Below are 18,690 nucleotides of genomic sequence, written 5' to 3'. Positions count from 1 at the left end.
AGGGGGCGGTGGCCGCCCTTCAGGTGGGCGCGGGGGCCGGTGGGGCGGGCCGGGCACGGCACCGGGAGCGGCGGCGGCGGGCGGCTTCCCGCCTCCGGCCGGGGCGGGGAGGCGCGGGGCTCCCCTCGTGACTCCGGCTGCCTGCCGCGGGGCTGGCGTTGTGAGGGGACCCCGGGGCCTTCGCAGCGCCATGGGTTTGGCTGAGGAGACGCGACAGCCGGGGAGGGCTGTCGTAGCGGTCTCGCGGGAGCCAGCGTCAAATTCCTGTTGTATTAATACAGGTACCCGTAAGTGGCATCGGATCTTCAGAAACGGTAATGCGGTGCTTTACCTAAAGGCGGGCACGTCGCTTAAACGTCAGGCTCCCTGGCGCTCTGGGTTCGGTTTTTGCGGTAAAGATGACAGGACATTTTTATTTCTTGATGACTGAGGAGATGGCTTTGGTGCTGGATGCGCAGGCAAGGCATACCCTTTCCACAAGACATAAAAATTGTTGCTGATCTCTGTAATTTTACGTGTCCGTCTGTCGCATGCCTGGCTTTCCCTCATCCCTCCCTTTAATTAGACATACTGAATGTATTTTAGTCTTAAATTCGATTAGCTCTTTATGATCCGAATGCTGTTGTAGTTCATGAGGTTAGTACATAAACTGCTCATGCTTTTTTTTTTTTTTTTTTTTTGCTTAGGGTGACAAATTATTTTTTCTTCCACTGAATGGAGTGTGGTCTGTTTCTAGTTACTAAATACGTCTAGGATATTTCTTTCAGCTCTTTCTTCTAGGTACTTCTCAGTTCAAAATTACTCATTAAGGAGAAGGTCTAAATTTTGGCATCTTGGTATCTCTTTGTAAACACTTCAGCTTATAGTCTCTAAAATAAACAATTTAATTAAATCCTGATTTTATGGGGGTTTTGTTTATTTTTCTTAATTTCCTTATGGGTTTAATTCAGTTTGCTCCTCAGTATCTTGATAAAATCCTACTGATTTCTAGCATGCTTTTGTCCCCTTTTCTCTTCAGCCTCCTTCCACCCTCCAGCCCCAATAATGCATTATAATTATCTGACCCCAAAATATTTGCATTATCTGTTTTTCACAGATTGTTTTAGGGTCAGATCTACTTTTCCATGAGATAATACATTAAAGGTTTGATCTTGTGTGTTAAATGGTAATTGTAATTTATGGAGTTTTTAATATAAATTAACATCCAATATCAAATAATGTTTTTTTTAGTAGATTACAGAATTACAAGGGACTACTGCGATCTTTTGACTTCTTGCAATTGCAAAATTCTGCTAATTTTATGCATTAAATTCCTCTATGTGTTTGTGTACCCGCTAACTTCTTGCAAAACTGGAGCAAAAATTCTGGAGAGCAATATTTCTAAATGATAATATTAGCTATTGGAGGTTTGTTTTGCTCTTAGACCATGAGTTGAAAGGCCTCTTGGTGTCAGCGGTTTCCCCAAATGCATATTTACAGCTTTGATCTAAGTATCTTCTTGTGTCAGTAATTTACAATGTCAAGTGTGCAATTGTTAGAATGATTTTTATAATTTCCTTAAATAAAGTTAACTATATCAGCAGAATTGCATTTTTGTGGGTATAAGGGGAGATTATGCATTATGCTTTATCTCATATAAAAATATCTTGAAAAATCACCACTCTGAGCAGTGTTGCTCTTACCAGATACTGTGTGCATGTGTTTCATGTAAACCCAACCTAAATCTTTCCTTCAGTATGTTAACTGGGCTGACCACCCATAGGTTTCTAAGCATTTTTGTGCAATACATCTATTTCCCACTGTTCTGTTTTAAAAAGTATGTAAGCTCCACAGCTATGCTCTCTGAGATTTATAGAAGAACCTGTGACACTTTATTGTGATATTTTGTAAACAGTCTGAAAATAATTATTTTTTCACACAAAACAACAGTTTCTAGTTTTATATTAAAAATTGTCATTTTGGAGATCATTTTGGTTGAACAGAGTTTTGCTTTTTCTAGTCTGATTTCACTCTTGATCTGCAGAATATTTATGCTTATGCCACTGTACCTGGGAATGTGACCTGATTTTTACACAGACAGCAGTCATTTTTGTCAATAAAGGATGGCAGAAAGAGGCTGTTTAAAAAGAACTGTTATGCCATGGACGTGGCTCTTGACTAAGCCACATTTTCATCCTCTTCTTCATTCTGGCTCAAAGACACCCATTCACATATTGTCCTTGTTTTCCAGTTTGCGTTGTTACCTTTATTTCACCCAGAAATTCTCAAATCATACTCATATTGGATTTTTTTTTTAGAGCCTGTAGTGATACTTTCCCTGTGTACTTTATGCATGCTAATAATATTCATAATAAAGCGGTGTAAGCCTACCACAAAACTGACACAAACCTCAGCTGCTATTTGAATATATAGGCCTCTGCTTATATATTCCAAGGTCACTAATTGATGGGATGAAATAAAAAGGAGATCCCTGAATGTGACTCTCAAATGTTTCATTAGGCGGAAATCTTTCAGGCACACAGTTCTGTCAGGCACGTGTCTGTTAAAATAGATCTCAGTATATTTTGGAATACAATGACTTAAAACAGAAGGCCAGAAGTGCCCTTTTCTGACTTTATGACATTGGGTTTGATTATCTTTTAATTATTTATCTTGCTCTATCTTTATTTGTCCCCTTTTCTTGTTTTATGGTCTTTTTTTCCTGCTTTCTTTAATGGAGCTTCTAAGCCCTAGCTGACGTTGCTTTTAGCTCAATTATATTTGTTCAGGAAATCATTAAAAAGATGTTGCTTCCTTCTGTATTTTTTACTATTTTTCAGTGTTCATGTATGTATTGTAGAGAGTTTAAGGGCTTTGTGTAGTATCGGTGCTTACTGCTACCTGGTTCGATTTATTTAGGATGGAACAAATGGTGTTTGGTCCTTCCTGCATTGGACTGGGCAGACTGGATTCAGAAAGCACAGAGGCTCAATCCTGAGGCATATACCATGTTTCCTACTGCAATAAGGCAGCTGCAATGGAAAAAATAAATCCTTCTAGTCCCAGGGTAAGTTTGATTCTGAATACTGGTGTGCTTTTTAAAGGTATTTTGTTACATGTGCTCTTCCCAGATTGGATTCTTACACAAATTGTTTTGTAATTTTAAATAAAATCTAGTCTGACATGATGGTTATATAGAATAAACATTTTGAGGAGATCACCATTTCTTCTTTGAAGTGGAATTTATTCAAAATGTACTGTATATTGTAAAGTCACCCACCAGAAAAAAATGGCGTTTCCAGTGTTTCAGGAAATACTTTGTGTCTACATGTTCATTCAGAAGAGGCACCGTCATGGTTAACAGACTCTAAACTTGACCCACTTCTTTTCATCTCTGTGCAAAGTCCATGTGTTATTCACGCTTTATTTTTTTTTTAACCTTTTCCAAATAAATGCTTCAGTGGTTTTTTTTCTGTAAAGATCAATGCCAGTAGTCATATCTTGTGGATAATTCCACAATAAATAGGCATGTAAATGAGCTAGGAGAAACATTTTCTATTTTCTGCGGCTTATAATCAATAATGTGTTTAAAATAATGAACTATTTTGTGTCAACATTGTTAGAAGTATTAGTTTTCAAAGGAAGTCTAATACACTCATGAAAAGCCCTTTTAGAATAAAAAATTACCTGATAGAACTGTAAGAATGATTATCAAGATTTACTGTATTGCATGGAAATAGCAACCTATTTGGAAGAATCCATTTTTAGGTAGGATGTAGGCTTTGAAACTGTGGTCTATCTCCATGGCTCCCCAAAAAGACAGAAGAACATAATAGTTGGGACAGTTAGAATTGATACTGTCCTTCAAAGACTGCTTTTCAGTGCATTTAACATCACAAAGCTGTGGAATACATAATTTGTATGAGGATTTTTATTTCAAAAGTGTTCTTTTTAATGTTATCACAGAAGTGAGTACTCTGTCTTTAAAATCTGGGTATCCTATAATTGCTTCTTGGGAGTGGGGTGGGGGTGTCTTTGAGTTCTTGAATTATATTTGGAATTTTTTTTTGAGGTGCCAAGCAGTTATTTAATGGCAATTATTATTCCCAAGAAATCACTTTGTGCAAGAGAGCTTTCCAACAATAACACAGCATATATAGTTTTTAAGGACTTTTAAGTAATTATTAATGCTAATAACAATGCCTTTATTTTCAAATTACAATGGTCAACTTTTGAGAAGTAAAATGGCTGGGATTTGTTTGGTTTTTTTCTGCAAAAGAGCAGTTATAAAGGTAATGTGGCAGGCAATAGACAATTCCTGAAAGTAACAGTAGAGTTTGCTGCTGGAGCACATGCTGAGTACTACATGTATATGTAGTTTTGCTCTGTAATGAGTTAGTTTTAGTTGCTTCTGCTTGACTGAAGTGTTGTTGTGTTCCTGTTTATGATAAATGGTAAAGATATTTTAGTATTTTAGTGGTTCTGGTTTTCTTAATGCTTACTCTACGTGCCAGTCTCCAAGCTAAACAAGGAGTTGCTCAGAGCGCGGTACAAGGGTGATAATACCTCTGTTTACAAAGGATGTAAATGGAAATAGTGTTTTGGATTATAGATTAGAAACTCAGTTGCATAGAGAGATTTGGGATTTTTGAGCATCAGTCCAAAGAATCTTCCAAATTGAATCTTTTTTTGTTGTTACAGTGGAAAGGATTTAATTTGTTGAATGTCATGTATTTAAGAGCAGGAGGAATCTTGAAACATACTCAGGGTATTATCATAGGTATATTTCAAATTATTTTGTAAAATCTAATATTTCAGAAAGTTGAGTCAGAGCTTTCCATGTTACAAAGGCACTTGTTCTAATTAAAACAGGACAAGTGGTTTAACCAGAGCTGTAGTGTTCAAGTCAACAAATTAACTTAACTGACATCAAATATCGCCAGGAATATTAAATGAAAACATCGAAATTGGGTGTTTTATGCTCAGTTGTAGCTGTGATAACAAATGCTTTGTGCTAATGGATTTTTTTCTGTAATAGTTTACTTTCTGTTCTCTGACATTTACAGAACAACTGACGATACAAAGGACAATGCACAGTGTATATCCCAGTGACATTTTGTGTGCTGTGACATGGCTTTTGCCATGGCATCTGAGTCTGAAAAGGCCCATGCTCTTCTCCAAACTTTCAGCACAGCTTCAGTTATTTCTAGTCTAGGTTTGGGAATATTCTGCTTTGTAGCAGACAGACTTCTGCAGTTTTCCTTCATTCAGCAAAATGACTGGCTCCGAGCCTTGTCTGATAATGCAGTCCATGGTATACTAGGAATGTGGTCCTGGGCAATAGTGATTGGACTGAGAAAGAAAAGTGACTTCACTGAGGTCACTCTGGCTGGCTTCCTCGCCTCTGTCATTGATGTGGACCACTTCATTCATGCTGGCTCCCTGTTCTTAAAGGTAAGTCAATAGATCAGTGATTGTTTATTTTCTTTCTTCACCACCGTTTACTTCTACTACAACCAAAACAAAAAAAGTTCCAATGATACCTTAATGAGATATATTTTTAATGGATTTATGGGAATTATATTTGTATGCAGTTGTTATGCTTTTAAAAGCCCCAAAAATATTCTACATCTACTGTTAACCTCAGCTCCCTACAAGGGTCTGAAAAGAGCAAATCTACACGACATCCTATGTGTATCATGTAGGTTTTTTTTTTATCCAAGGTAAACAGTTAAATACTGACATGTGCGCTTTGTGTATAAAGTGGATTATTCCATTTCTGTTTACAATAAGGGGTAGAAATAGATAATCCAGCTGCTGTTTGATTTCATTCAATCTTACTGAGAAGTAGTACATTTGGTTTTAACCAGCCACATTTCTCCTGCAAACAAGCTATATATATGTTGTCACCTTTAAAAAGGCAGTCCAAGTTTGCCCTTAAATATACTTGGTTGTTAAAAAAAATAAAGCAAGTGTCAAACTTGTTAATAAAAGTAAGAAGATTAATTGACGCCTGTTAAGGAATATATGTGATCATCAACTCTATCCATTTGCAGAACTACTTGTTAGTGCTCAATAGGATTGGTACTGTCAGATTATGGCATTCTTTTTCCGTGGTTCTGCAGCGGTGTGTGTCCTGATCCTGCTTCCCTGTTCATACACACACATATATCCCTGTCATCTTGCATGCTCCGAACATATATACCCAGCTTTCCCTGACCACAACAGCCTCTTCTGTACGCTCTCCAAAAATTTTGCACCTTCTGTAAGCTCTGTCTGTGCCAGCCCCGGCCACAGTTCTCTTAACAGTGCCTTCTGGATCTCATACCAAGCAGACACTCCTTGGCCCCAGCTAGCTCCTGGTCCCCATAGCTAGAGCTCTGCCACCCTGCTTCTTAGCAGGAATTTGCTCTGCTCAGCAACACAAGTCCTCACAGTTTGATTATGATGGTGTGGCTAGCATACATATATGTACATGCTACTTACTCTCCCCTCCACAAAAATGTACACCCCTAGCTACATATGGACCTGCACAGAAGAAGGGGAAGATGCCAGCCTTCTTCCATTCAATGAAAGTGTAACTTCACTTGTTTGACCAACTCATCTTCTTTCTTCTCATCCAGTTTGGTCATAATAGTGTTACACTCCTCATATGGATGACAGAGGAAATAGCTCCAAAGAAGCAGAGGAAGGAAGGAGGTGGAGGAAAAATTGCTGTTGTTTGTAACCCTTCAATTAAAGAAGAACAGTACAAAACAGTTTATCAGGTTTTTTTAAATATGTAGGATTATAGTTGAAATATGTTGATTAGAGTTGAGGTGCAAAAATCAGACTTCTAATGGGAAAATAGTTCATGTACAATATCACTATTTGTAGTAGAGAAAAGATGTTTTCCTCTTTGTGCATTTGGTCAGTTTTCCCCTTATATTTGTCTTCAACAGAGAGGGCATTTTCACAGAATCACAGAGTGGTTGTAGTTGGAAGGGTCTTCTGGAGGTCTTCTCCAGCCCCCATGCTGAAGCAGGCTCACCTGGAGCCACTTGCCCAGGACCACATCCAGACACCTTTTGACTGTCTTCCAAGGATGCAGATTCCACAGCCTCTCTGGGCAACCTGCTCCCGTGCACAGTCACTGTCATAGCAAAAACGTGTTCAATAGGAACCACCTGTGTTTCAGTCTGTGCCAGTTGCCTCTTGCCCTGTCAGTGGACGCCACTGGAAAGAGCCTGGCCCTGGTGTTTTTGTTCCCTGCCTTCAAATATTTGTACACCTTGATGACATGCCCCCTGAGGCTTCTCCTCTGCAGGCTGCACAGTCACAACTCTCCTCCTTTCCTCATGCAAGATGCACCAGTCCCTTCATGATCTTGGTGCCCCTTCTCTGGCCTTTACCTTCAGTAGCAAAATGTCTCTCACACTGGAGGGACCAGCACTCCAGAGGTGGCTTTACCAGTGCTGAGGAGAAAGGGAAGGATCACCTCCCTCGACCTGCAGGCCACACTCCTAATGCAGCCGAGGATACCATGGGCCGCGTTTGGCACAAGGGCTTAGTGCTGGTTCATGGTCAACTTGTTTTCCACCAGGACCCCCAGTCATTTCCTCAAAACTGCTTTCCAGCCAGTCAGCCTTCAGCAGGTACTGTTCCCTGAGGTTGTTCCTCCCTGGGTAGTTCCTAGTTCTCCCCTTTTCTGAACTTTTCGCATATGAAAATACAGTAAAAATTCTAAAACTGTATAAAGAAAAGGGAAGTTATGATCCTATATTAACATTTTACTACAGCATTTAAATCTATAATTATTCTAATGTGTAGTTTCTTACTTAAAAATCAGTAAATGCAAGTAATGAATGGCTAGTTACTAGAAAATATTTTTAAAATGTTATTGCTGCTTTTTCTTGCATTTGAGATTATCACCAGTATTTTTTCTTAATTATGACCACTAGATGACACTCTTCACCAATGTCTGTTTAGAAAGTTGAGTATTCTGTCTTAGAACTGGGAGGTGACCTATCTCGTTACTGCCTTCAGTGAGGAAAGGTCGAATATGCTCACACTTTCCATGATGGAGAATGTTTGTGTAGCCTATCACTAGCATCCCCCAAAAAAGTAAATTATTGCAGCTTCATGACTTAATATGTTCCTGGAGCTAGAAACTGTTCTTCTAGTATCCAGCCTAATGTATTGTTCTTGACAGTTAGATCTTGTTTTCCTACTATTTAAGTCCTATCTGAAAAGATGGCTGATTGCTGTGCTCTCCACAAAAATGTTTTTCAAATCAGAAGTACAAGATGTTGCAGGTAGAAGAATAGCCCTTTAGTAGCCAAACTTACTTAGCTGAGGTAAGGGGGAGGCAAGATGCACAAAGGCTTTTTCATTCACCCACAAACTCCTCCCCCTTCCATATGTGAAGTGCACTAATAAGGGATGTTTACCTGTAAACCATATCCTGTGTAGGTCTCTAGACCCTTACAGTAGTAACAGCATTACTCTTACAACTTGCAAAACCATTATGCTTTACAAAAAGTATCTTCTTGGCTAAATAACTCACAAAAAAATCTGAATGGCCTGGATTTATGTTTTCTAAACCTCATACTATTTTTCTCGTCTCCTCTGGCTTGCCTTTTGCCTAATTTATCTTTAAAGGGTCCCGTCCCAAACTGCTTATAGTATTTTAGGTGGGACTTCACTTGAGCCAAATATCATAAATTATTTCCTTTTAATGTGACACGTATACAACACTTCTGTCTTTTTAAAAAGAAAAAAATCTATTACAGGTTTTATGTCTTCTTGTAATTCCATTAGAGTTTTTTTAGTTTGTGATAAAATGTTATCCCCATAAACTTTCCTGCTGTGTTGTTCCCTGGCTAGATAGACCTGATTTTAAGGTGGAACTTTTGTTTTCTCAGTTTAATATGATGCACCTTTCAGTTTCGTGCCCTAATTTCAGACTGTGGCCTATGTAATTTGTTACTTCATGGGATACTTTTTTACCACATATTTGTTAGTTCCAGTCCCATTTTATCTCTTTAGATTACAGGATTGAGAGTAACTGATCTGAGACTACTACAATGTTTACTGCTTATGCAACACATTATTAACTGATAAATTAATCTAATTAACTAACCACACCACTGTTACTAATTTGTAACAATAGTATTTTTCACATTACACAATTATCTATAAAGCTCTTCGTCATCACTCTTAAATCTGATGACAGGTCACTTTTTGAAGCAATTCCTCTATGCAACACAAGGCAGTATTGCCTTTTACCTCCAGGTACTGCCTTCACATTACTCCAGTCATTTACTCCTGTTCCTGCTGACACAGCTTGCTGCTTGGATTATTTGGCTGTTGGGCTGGTTTTCACAGTGTCATCATTATTTTTCTGGAATATTCGGGGTAAATAGTCACCTGTGGTATTTATATGTTTACTCGGACAAATACTTGTGTGCCAAGTAGCATGTGATCTGCCCTTTTGCCCACATTATTTTTGCAACAAGTATAAGGTCTACAAAGACTTTGCTGCTTAGAAGTTGTAGTTCTTTGTATTCCAGGTAGTTTTACTGTGTATTACATGCACACAAGTGTAGAAGAATCTAAGAATCGGTATTTGAGGAATCTGTCTCATTGACTATCTCTAAAGGTGAAAGTTACTGCAGCCTGCCATGGTACTCAGCATTACTGATAAACAACAGCAGAATGATGGGCTAAATGAGATACAGGTATGACTTCAATGAGAAGTGTCCACCAGGATTGTAGCCCAAATACTCATGTCACAGAACACACATGCAGATATTGCTAGCTTGTTACTTAAGGCTCACTAGCTTCTAAAAGCGTAGGATGCAACTGATGGCAAACAAGATTGTATTGGCAAACATACATAACAGAGCTCGTTAATGTGCCACTGCTGACCAACCTGGGCTGCAAAGGAGCATTTCTGGAATTGGAGAATAAGCTTTCCATACACACAGTTAATTTAACATTGAATTTATAGATCAGCCTCAAAACTAAGGACTTCAGGCTTGTGAAGCATCATGGAATGTGAGTGAGGGAGCCCATGTTGTTACACAAATTCTGTGGTGTCTCTTTGAGCATTAATGCAAAGTTTGCTTGGGCTCTCCTGCGTGCAGTTGTTGTCTCCTGTCTTCAGCTGCTCATTGCAGTGTGTGAGAGCAGCTGGAGGAGCAGGAACTTCAAGGTCTTGCACCTAGTTAAACATGTAGGCAAATGGAAAAGGTAACTTGTGAATAAATTCTGTTTACAGCCACAGCCTGATCTCTCTTATGGTAGACATCCCCCTAAATCTAGCCAAACCATGATTGTCTTTTTCCAGGAAGTTCAAGGCAGAAAAAGCCTGTACTTTTTTTTTTTTTTTTTTTTTTTTTAAGACCTGGTGATTTCTAAAGGCAAACAGATATTCCTGTTAGGAGAAAGAGTATAACAGCTTATATTGCCAAATAGAACTATGTGCCTGCCTCTTGGGCTTGGCAGCTCAAAGATATAAATGTTCCTGTAGTTACAGAATGTAAAAGAGAAAACAAACTATTCTTCTCTCAGAACTTGGGCAACAGCATTTCAGAAGCCTAATGACTGCACTGCAGTTACAAAATAGGGTTTTCTCTTGCTAAACTTGAGTGCTCAGGTTTGCTGTATGAACACCCTGCCATCTAAAATTCTGTATGAAAAAAATTTAAGCATCGCCTTCTCAAAACTGGTTAAAGATTGGCACCAATACTGATAAATTGCATCAGTAATTAACATTCAAATTCTCCTTACTCACTGTGTTGCTTTTGGCACCTAACCTCCACAGGGCTGAGCGAAAAGACTCATTTAGACTTTGCCACTTATTTTTCAACGTGGAGAAATAGTGACCAGTCAGTAGAACATCTGCCAAAACACATCATCATCCAGGATGGTTTTTCAAAATTAGGCTAGTATGGACTTCTTAGGCTCTTGCTGACAGTAAAAAAATCTGACTATCTTTGTAGGGTAGGTGACAAACAATTTTACCATCACAAGATTTTTCTACTTTAATCCATGTAGAGCCTGCTCGTATGAAACAGAAATGAAATTGTAGAAAATACACCCTTTCCACCAATTTAAGGAACTGGGTCCATACCATTACAGTTAAAAGTTGTTGAGGCAGTTTTCAAGGGTTTTAATCGCATCACCTGACCGAGACAGTAATGGACAAGCATGTGGTGGGAAGCTAATAGGACAAAGCTTTCTGCAAGCCTTTTAACGTTGCCTTTGGTTTAAAGCACAGGCTATTATATTCCAAGGTAGTCCGTAAGTTTCTGTCTATTTCATAGAATCATAGAATCATAGATTCATCAGAGAATTCTATGATTCTAAGGTGGTCCGTAAGTTTCCATCTCTGTATTTCTTGGCTAAGGCTACATCAACGTTTCCTTACAGAGAAGACAGAGTTCAAAGCAGTTGTTTAAATTATCCATTAAAACCTGATGACACTATTCCAGAGTCCTGCTGTCAGGTACCGTAGCTGTTGAATCCTGCAGCAAATAACACAAGTGAGGCATTAACGAGTTACTGGCTGGTGTCTTGTAGCAAAACATTGCTTTCTGTAGGAGATGCAGTGAGGGATATGTTCGAGATAACAATCAGATGCACTGTCATGTGCAAAAGATATGTCTCTGGTGCCAGTTACAGTCTTTCCAAGTGTCCAGTATCTGAATTAAGCCAATTAATATTACATCAGCACCTGTACAGATCTTTTAGTAATGAGCGATCATTTCTCCTGTGCTTACAGAAGCAAGAAGCAAGAAGCTACTGATTTGTTGCTTAGAAATCCAAAATATTATTATTCCATTTTTTTTTATTATCTTTGAATTTGTAGAGATAGTTCTAGCTGTTGCTAGTAAGTTCACCTGGAGTATTTTCTCAAGTATGTATATTAAATTGATGATTATAACTTCTTAAAATGGCTAAATTTAATCTCACTAGCTAGACACTCACCTTAATTAAAATCAAATACTAGGCTTTCAACTGAGTTAAACAATTTGATATAAAGTTGTTGACATAAAAACCCCAATGACAAATTATTCCAGTGTTGGCTTCTGACCTTCTCTTTTGCCTGTCCGTAGAGAATACTGTGTCAAGGCAATCAAAATACATGTAACCTAGATCATATTTTTGTTGTATTGGAAATTCCCATTCTGTTTTAGATATTGCCCGACTAAAACAACTTTATGAGTGCTAACTGTACTATAATACAGGATGTATTTTTGAAAATAAATGCCATTAAAGCATATCAAATATTTCAAGTAAAGCATATGAAATTTCTCAAGCGTATTGTATAGTCATTTTCCTTTTAATTATCTTTAAATTAAATACATATGATCAGTGCAGCAGACTATACAAGTTCCTGTATACCACATGACTAAATGACAAATTGGCATACCTTGTCCCTCTCCCTCCCTGTTTCGCTGTCAGTAATGCTTAGTAGGATGAATGATTCATACCACACAATAGAGAGAGTAAAGCCTGTCCCGGCACCCTCAGCCCTGCTACTGACAGGGCAGCACACAACTGTCATACATCTAAATAGTGTTGATTTTGATCAACTATAGTGGAAAGGAACAGTATGTTTTCCTTTGCACTTCCACTTAGCCGCTTGATAATACACCTGTAAACATTAGCCACTTGGTAGTACACCTGTAAGCATCCATGAAACATTTCTTTCTTGTCACGATTGTAACCATTGCCAATTATATTTTTCTTTTCTGCAGGCTGCTCTGACCCTTCCACAGAGACCGCTTCTTCATTGTTCTACTGTGATTCCTGTTGTAGCTCTGACATTGAAGTTTATTATGCACCTTTTCAGGCTTAAGGATTCATGGTGCTTTCTTCCCTGGATGTTGTTCATATCATGGACTTCTCATCACGTCCGTGATGGGATTCGTCATGGCCTCTGGATCTGCCCATTTGGAAAAACTCCTCCTTTGCCATATTGGCTTTATGTGGCAATTACAGCATCTTTACCTCATCTGTGTTCATTTGTTATGTATTTAACAGGCACTAGAGAATTAATGTCTACAAAACATGGAATCCACATTGATGTATAAGAATGATGGCTCTTAAAGGTTGTTTGTATTAGCACTTGAAATAAGCTGTCTGTTTATCACTGAAGTGGTTTCCTTGTCTTTCCTGTGACTTCAGAGTTAGGCATTTTAAGCATGTGGAGCCAGTTACAGCTTCTGTGACCATTTCTTTTGGCCCTAGAAACCTATTTCATTAATGGTAATATTTTTATATATGTATATTCCCTGTGTAAAATATGTGGTCTTCCATTACAGTTCATGCATAACTAGCTGATCTGTAAAGTACTTAGTCTCTGTCTGTAGTAATTACATTACATTTTCACAGAATCACAGAATGGTAAGGGTTGGAAGGGACCTCTGGAGATCATCTCATCCAACCCCACTGCTTGAGCAGGCACACCCAGAGCAGGGGGCACAGGACCACGTCCAGGCAGGTTTTGAACGTCTCCAGGGAAGGAGACGCCACAACCTCTCTGCACACCCTCAAAGGAAAGAAGTTTTTTCTCATGTATAGCTGGAACTTCCTGTGTTCCAACTTGTGCCCATCGCCCTTTATCCTGTCATTGGGTACCACTGAAAAGAGTCTGGTCCCTTCATCTTAACACCCATCCTTCAAATATTTATAAGCATTGATAAGATCCCCCCTCAGTCTTCTCTTCTCCAGGCTGAACAGACCCAAGTCTCAGCCTTTCTTCATAAGGGAGATGCTCCAGTCCCCTGATCATCTTGGTAGCTCTCCGCTGGACTTGCTCAAGCAGTTCCACATCCTTCTTGAACTGGGGGGCCCAAAACTGGACACAGCACTCCAAATGCGGTCTCACTAGGGCCGATAACCTCCCTCAACCTGCTGGCCACACTCCTTTCAATGCACCCCGGGATACTCTTGGCCTTCTTGGCCACAAGGGCACAGTGCTGGCTCAGGGTCAGCTTGCTGTCCACCAGCACTCCCAGGTGCTTCTCAGCAGAGCCACATTCCAGCAGGTCAGCCTACAACCTGTACAACCTGCACCGGTGCATGGGGTTGTTCCTCCCCAGGTGCAGGACCTTACACTTGCTTTTGCTGAATTTCATCAGGTTTCCCTCGGCCCAGCTCTCCAGCCTGTCCAGGTCTCGCTGGACGGCGGCACAGCCTGCTGGTGTATCAGCCACTGCTCCCAGCTTGGTATCATCCGCAAACTTGCTGAGGGGACGCTCTGTCCCTTTGTCCAGGTCATTGATGAATGTATGAAACAGGACTGGATCCAGCACAGAGCCCTGAGGAACACCACTAATTATGGGCCTCCAACCAGACTCTGCGCCATTGATCACGACCCTCTGAGCTCTGTTGCTGAGCCAGTTCTCTGTCCAGCTCACTGTCCACTCATCCAACCCACACTTCCTTAGCTTGCCTGTGAGGATGCTATGGGGGACAGGGTCGAATGCCTTACTGAAGTCAAGATAGACAACATCCCCTGCTCTCCCTTCGTCGACCCAGCCAGTCACGCCATCACAGAAAGCTGTCAGGTTGGTCAAGCATGACCTCCCCTTGGTGAATCCATGTTGACTATTTCTGATAACCTTCTTGTCCTCTACATGCCTGGCGATGACCTCCAGGATGAACTGTTCCATCACCCTGCCAGGGATGGAGGTGAGGCTGACTGGCCTATAGTTTCCCAGGTCCTCCTTCTTGCCCTTTTTGAAGTCTCGAGTGACATTTGCTTTCCTCCAGTCCTCGGGAATCTCTCCTGTCCTCCATGACCTTTCAAAGATGATGGGGAGTGGCTCAGCAAGAACATCCGCCAGCTCCCTCAGCGCTCGCAGGTGCATCCCATCGGGGCCCGTGGATTTGTGAGGCTCCAGTTTGCCTAGGTGATCTCTGGCCCAATCCTTTTCAACCAAGGGGAAGTCTTCCTTTCTCCAGATTTTCTCTCTCTCTCTTCTGGGGGCTGGGACGCTTGAGGGCCAGCCTTAGCAGTAAAGACTGAAACATTGTACTGTCATGGTGCCATTCATCTGATCACCATTCACTTTGGATTTTATTCTGCTTTTAGATAGTACATTTCATCTAGATAGCATTTATATAGCCCTTTAATAATGTAAAGTACTATATAAGTGCTAAGTATTAGTGAGAATTTAGTAGCGTATTGCACTTCTAAAAAACATCATTTAGCCTTTTGAATTTTTTTGTTTTCCTGCTGGACTCTTGTATACAACTATTTTAAAGGAAATTCTGTTTCTACTTCACAGTGTGCAACTGTATATCTGCATCTCTTTGAACACTGCTATCATATAGTGTTTCTACTACATTCTATTCCTCCATAGTTGCTTGGTACTCGATTTGCAGACAATTGCTAGATATTATTTGTGGTTAGAAAGGAGAAGACAGTTTCATTACAGTATTATGTATTTTGGCCAAATTGTTTAATTAAAAAATACACTAATTATGAACATTATTTAATATGGAAATAAGGAATTTTAGTAAATATTTAAGGATTCAGTAAAGGCAAACTTACTTATTACAGTAAAACATAAGCTTTAGGGAAGATTCAGGAAGATAGAAGTGAAACTGCTCAGAGTGTGAGTTTTCTTAAAGAACTTACTCTTGTAAACAGCACTTTTCCATTAAGTGCAATAGCACCCTTATTATTGTAAAATAAAATGCGTTATTATTATACAGAAATAGAAATTTCCTCATAAAGGAGTTCCTTAAGGAAAAATGTTATTATGTTGCAGGTTTATAACATAGTAATTTGCACTGTGGACTATTCAAAGTAACAGTTTTCATTTACAGAAATTTCTCAGAAAAAGTCCCAAAGTAAAAATTAAGCTCCTGTCTAGCTTACAGTGTACAAGCTAAGAAATATCTATTAGTAACTGTATGGTTAGTTTTTTTATTAATTGCACTCCATTGCCCATTAGGGAGATAGGACCTTAATTATTCCAGTTTGTGATGAATAGCTGTCAAAAGGGATTACTTTTATGGAGGAGCATATATAGGGTAGCATGTGCTGAACTTAAGTTATCAAAGGGTGCAAAGATTAGGTGATGTGTTCATACTATATTTATGTTAGTACATGTATATTAGTATAAAGTTAAAAAAAATTACAGAAAATATTAACTGGGATGGCTGGCTTAATGGGTCTCAGAGACCCTCGATGGCTGGTAAGTGCTAAAGGCTCTCTGCAGCACACTGAGCTAATTAGGGAAAGTGTTTCATCCTTTTAAAATGTGCTCTCCACAAAAATAATAGTCGCTGCTCTATTTGTTCTTCATGTTAGAAATCTATGCGTATGGAAACCTGTCTGACAGTACAGTGGGGTGGGCCTGTTTAGCCTTTATTATAAAATGAATAAAAGGGTTTTTCTTGGAAGGAAGATTGGAAAAGCAGGACATTCCTTAAAGGATTATCCTCATAATGTGGATCTCTGTCTTTTATAGCATGTAAAAGTTTCCCAGAAGTGTCAGAAATGTCTTGCTTTAGAGCCCTCAGAGCAGGAAGTTTTATCCAAAGACATGATGGTTTAGTAGAAGAGGAGTGTTGCTCATTCATTTACTTCTAACCTGTATTTTAAACTGTAGTCTATGAAATGCCAGTATGAACAAATTTTTGTGCATTAGTGGACACTTAAATCCATGTAGAAAATTTTCTGTGTTCTTGTTTCTTCATATAAAATTTGTAAAATTTTGTGCTTTATCCAGATTTGTTGCAAAGGGAAATGTATATAGGAACAAAGTGGAGAATTACACTTTCTCATTTTTAGATTGTAGCTGTAGCATTTTTGGTAACTATATGTCCACCAACAGTCCTTAAGATTAGTACTGTACTGTCCTAGCTATGTTTAGGGATCAGTTACTAGGTACATCTTTAGTAGGTTAACAATACATATTTTCATTCTCTGTATTCATAGCAGGTTTTGTGCGGTTTTCTGCAATACTTTTCAGCTGTATTTCAAAATACTATTTTTCTGGTCATGTTCTTATACCAGTTCTACCACAGCAATAGATGAACACCACTTAGAAACATTAAGGGAAGTAGCAAGCACTTGTGACATGCGACTTCTTTCCGTCTCCCTCTAATCATGCATGGCAGTCTCACACCTCATCCTGACATTTAGGTGACTTTAGCTCAGGCCATTGACAACTTGTTAAGGTAAACTGACACGTTGCATGTAATGCTGTAATCTGTGGGTAGCCAGATTAGAGAACAAAGAAGTTGTTAAATATTTGTTTCAGCCCAAATGACTTAGGAGATACGCCTGCCTGTTACGGAGGAATTTCCCAACAATTTTTTACCAGTATTTCATGTACATTTCAAATTAATTGATATTTCCAACTGTGCATTGATACGTGCCATGTGCAGCAAAACCACAGCAAAAATAAACCAAGATACTAAAAACATAATGAATTTGTGCTTTACTGCATGCATTACAATAAAGAGTAAATGTGAAGTACAAAAAGCATGTGATTTACACAAAAAATTGTTAGCAAATTCAAGCTAATAATTTCATGTACACTGTATGATACCTATCAGTAAAATATTAGTTATTTCAGTGGTTCATTTTCTATGCTAATCTAAACATTTTCCATGTATTTTCAGTTTACAAAGTTGAAGAAAGCATGGGGTTTTTCTGACTTACTTTTTTGTTAGAACTGTGCTGTTCTTTTTCCTGCTTTAATGGATTGCTGTTGTAAAAAGTAAGTACTAATAATTGCCAAGTTAATGGAAAAATGTTAGAATGTTTCTTCTCCCCAGTCTTCTAGAAACAGGATAAAATTTCTCCTGAGACCCTAGAGGCCTTAACAAAAAGAGTGAACACATTTCCTGTCAGTTTATATTCTAGTTTAAATGTAATCTGTATTTTCATATGACTACTGGTACCACTGTTTTCTACAGTGAAGTATATTGTATCATGCCTTTAGCTGGTTATTGGTAAATGAATTATTCATAATTCATAATTGATGCCATACTCCAAGGTAAATGCTGGTGAGTTTGAATTAAACTGAAATAATTTTAACAGCCAAGCCATTGGTATTATCTTCTTATCAGAAGAACATTCCTTTGCTAATGTAAGTAAAGTTACAGAAAAAGAGAGAGGGAAGGGGTTAAAACTCAGTCTAAAGATAATGTTAGTTAATTTTGAACACATTTATTTTTATTCCATCAACTACTGTCAGTATGAAGCTAAATGATGAAATGCACCAGAAGAGTACATTTCTGCTTAAGTAATTGAGCCAATCTAAGTTCTGTCAATGATGCAAATGTATTCAGGGCAGAAGACATTTTTTTTTGGTAAGTAAGTGTTACATAGCATGGGCTTTGATCAACTGGTAAATTGGAGTCCACTAGCTAGGTTTTGTTTCCCTGCTATAGGCAGACCTTACATTGAAACAAAGGAAGAGCTGTCAGATTAAAGTACCCTTTGCATTTGTTGCAAAAAAACAGTGGTCAAAATAATAAATTGGTGCCTTCAGTTCTTTCTTGAAATTCCCCAAATTTTACATCCTCTACACTGAATTATAAATTTGAATGCGGTATGGTAGAACTGTTTTCTGCTACCTAAAACATAAACCCACTACTAAAGAGAAATAGTACTTGTATTTATGTGTGTGTATACGTGTATCGCACGCTGATCTTTCCTTCTATGTTCATATAATAATTTTCCATTTTCTTAAT

At 38.7% G+C, this 18,690-nt stretch overlaps 1 protein-coding gene across 4 annotated transcripts; it reads left to right on the top strand.

The window, feature by feature from the left end:
- Window positions 1–50: 50 nt before the first annotated feature.
- Window positions 51–17,569, top strand: TMEM267 (transmembrane protein 267). Of its 4 annotated transcripts, none has more exons than XM_064439602.1 (4): window positions 51–281; window positions 2,899–3,046; window positions 5,046–5,433; window positions 12,726–17,569. In XM_064439602.1, exons 3-4 carry the CDS (start codon window positions 5,110–5,112, stop codon window positions 13,059–13,061), a joined length of 660 nt encoding a protein of 219 aa, XP_064295672.1. In that variant the 5' UTR covers window positions 51–281; window positions 2,899–3,046; window positions 5,046–5,109; the 3' UTR covers window positions 13,062–17,569. The 4 variants fall into 4 exon arrangements, with proteins under 4 accessions (XP_064295672.1, XP_064295671.1, XP_064295669.1 ...); XM_064439601.1 differs by having other exon boundaries at window positions 51–314; XM_064439599.1 differs by lacking the exon at window positions 51–281 and having other exon boundaries at window positions 1,503–3,046.
- The last annotated feature ends 1,121 nt before the right edge of the window (window positions 17,570–18,690 follow it).

The sequence above is a fragment of the Phalacrocorax carbo genome, chromosome Z (assembly GCF_963921805.1).
Source record: "Phalacrocorax carbo chromosome Z, bPhaCar2.1, whole genome shotgun sequence".
Lineage (NCBI taxonomy): Eukaryota > Metazoa > Chordata > Aves > Suliformes > Phalacrocoracidae > Phalacrocorax > Phalacrocorax carbo.
The sequence above is the reverse complement of the archived record's forward strand: the minus strand, read 5'-3'. Positions and strand labels throughout refer to the sequence as shown.

What these genes read in the sequence shown, in the direction of transcription:
- TMEM267 (XM_064439602.1), top strand. Translation starts at nt 5,110, where the DNA reads ATGGCTTTTGCCATGGCATCTGAGTCTGAAAAGGCCCATGCTCTTCTC. An exon ending in CTGGCTCCCTGTTCTTAAAG is followed by an intron (nt 5,434 to 12,725) that starts GTAAGTCAATAG and finishes TCTTTTCTGCAG; the next exon opens with GCTGCTCTGACCCTTCCACA.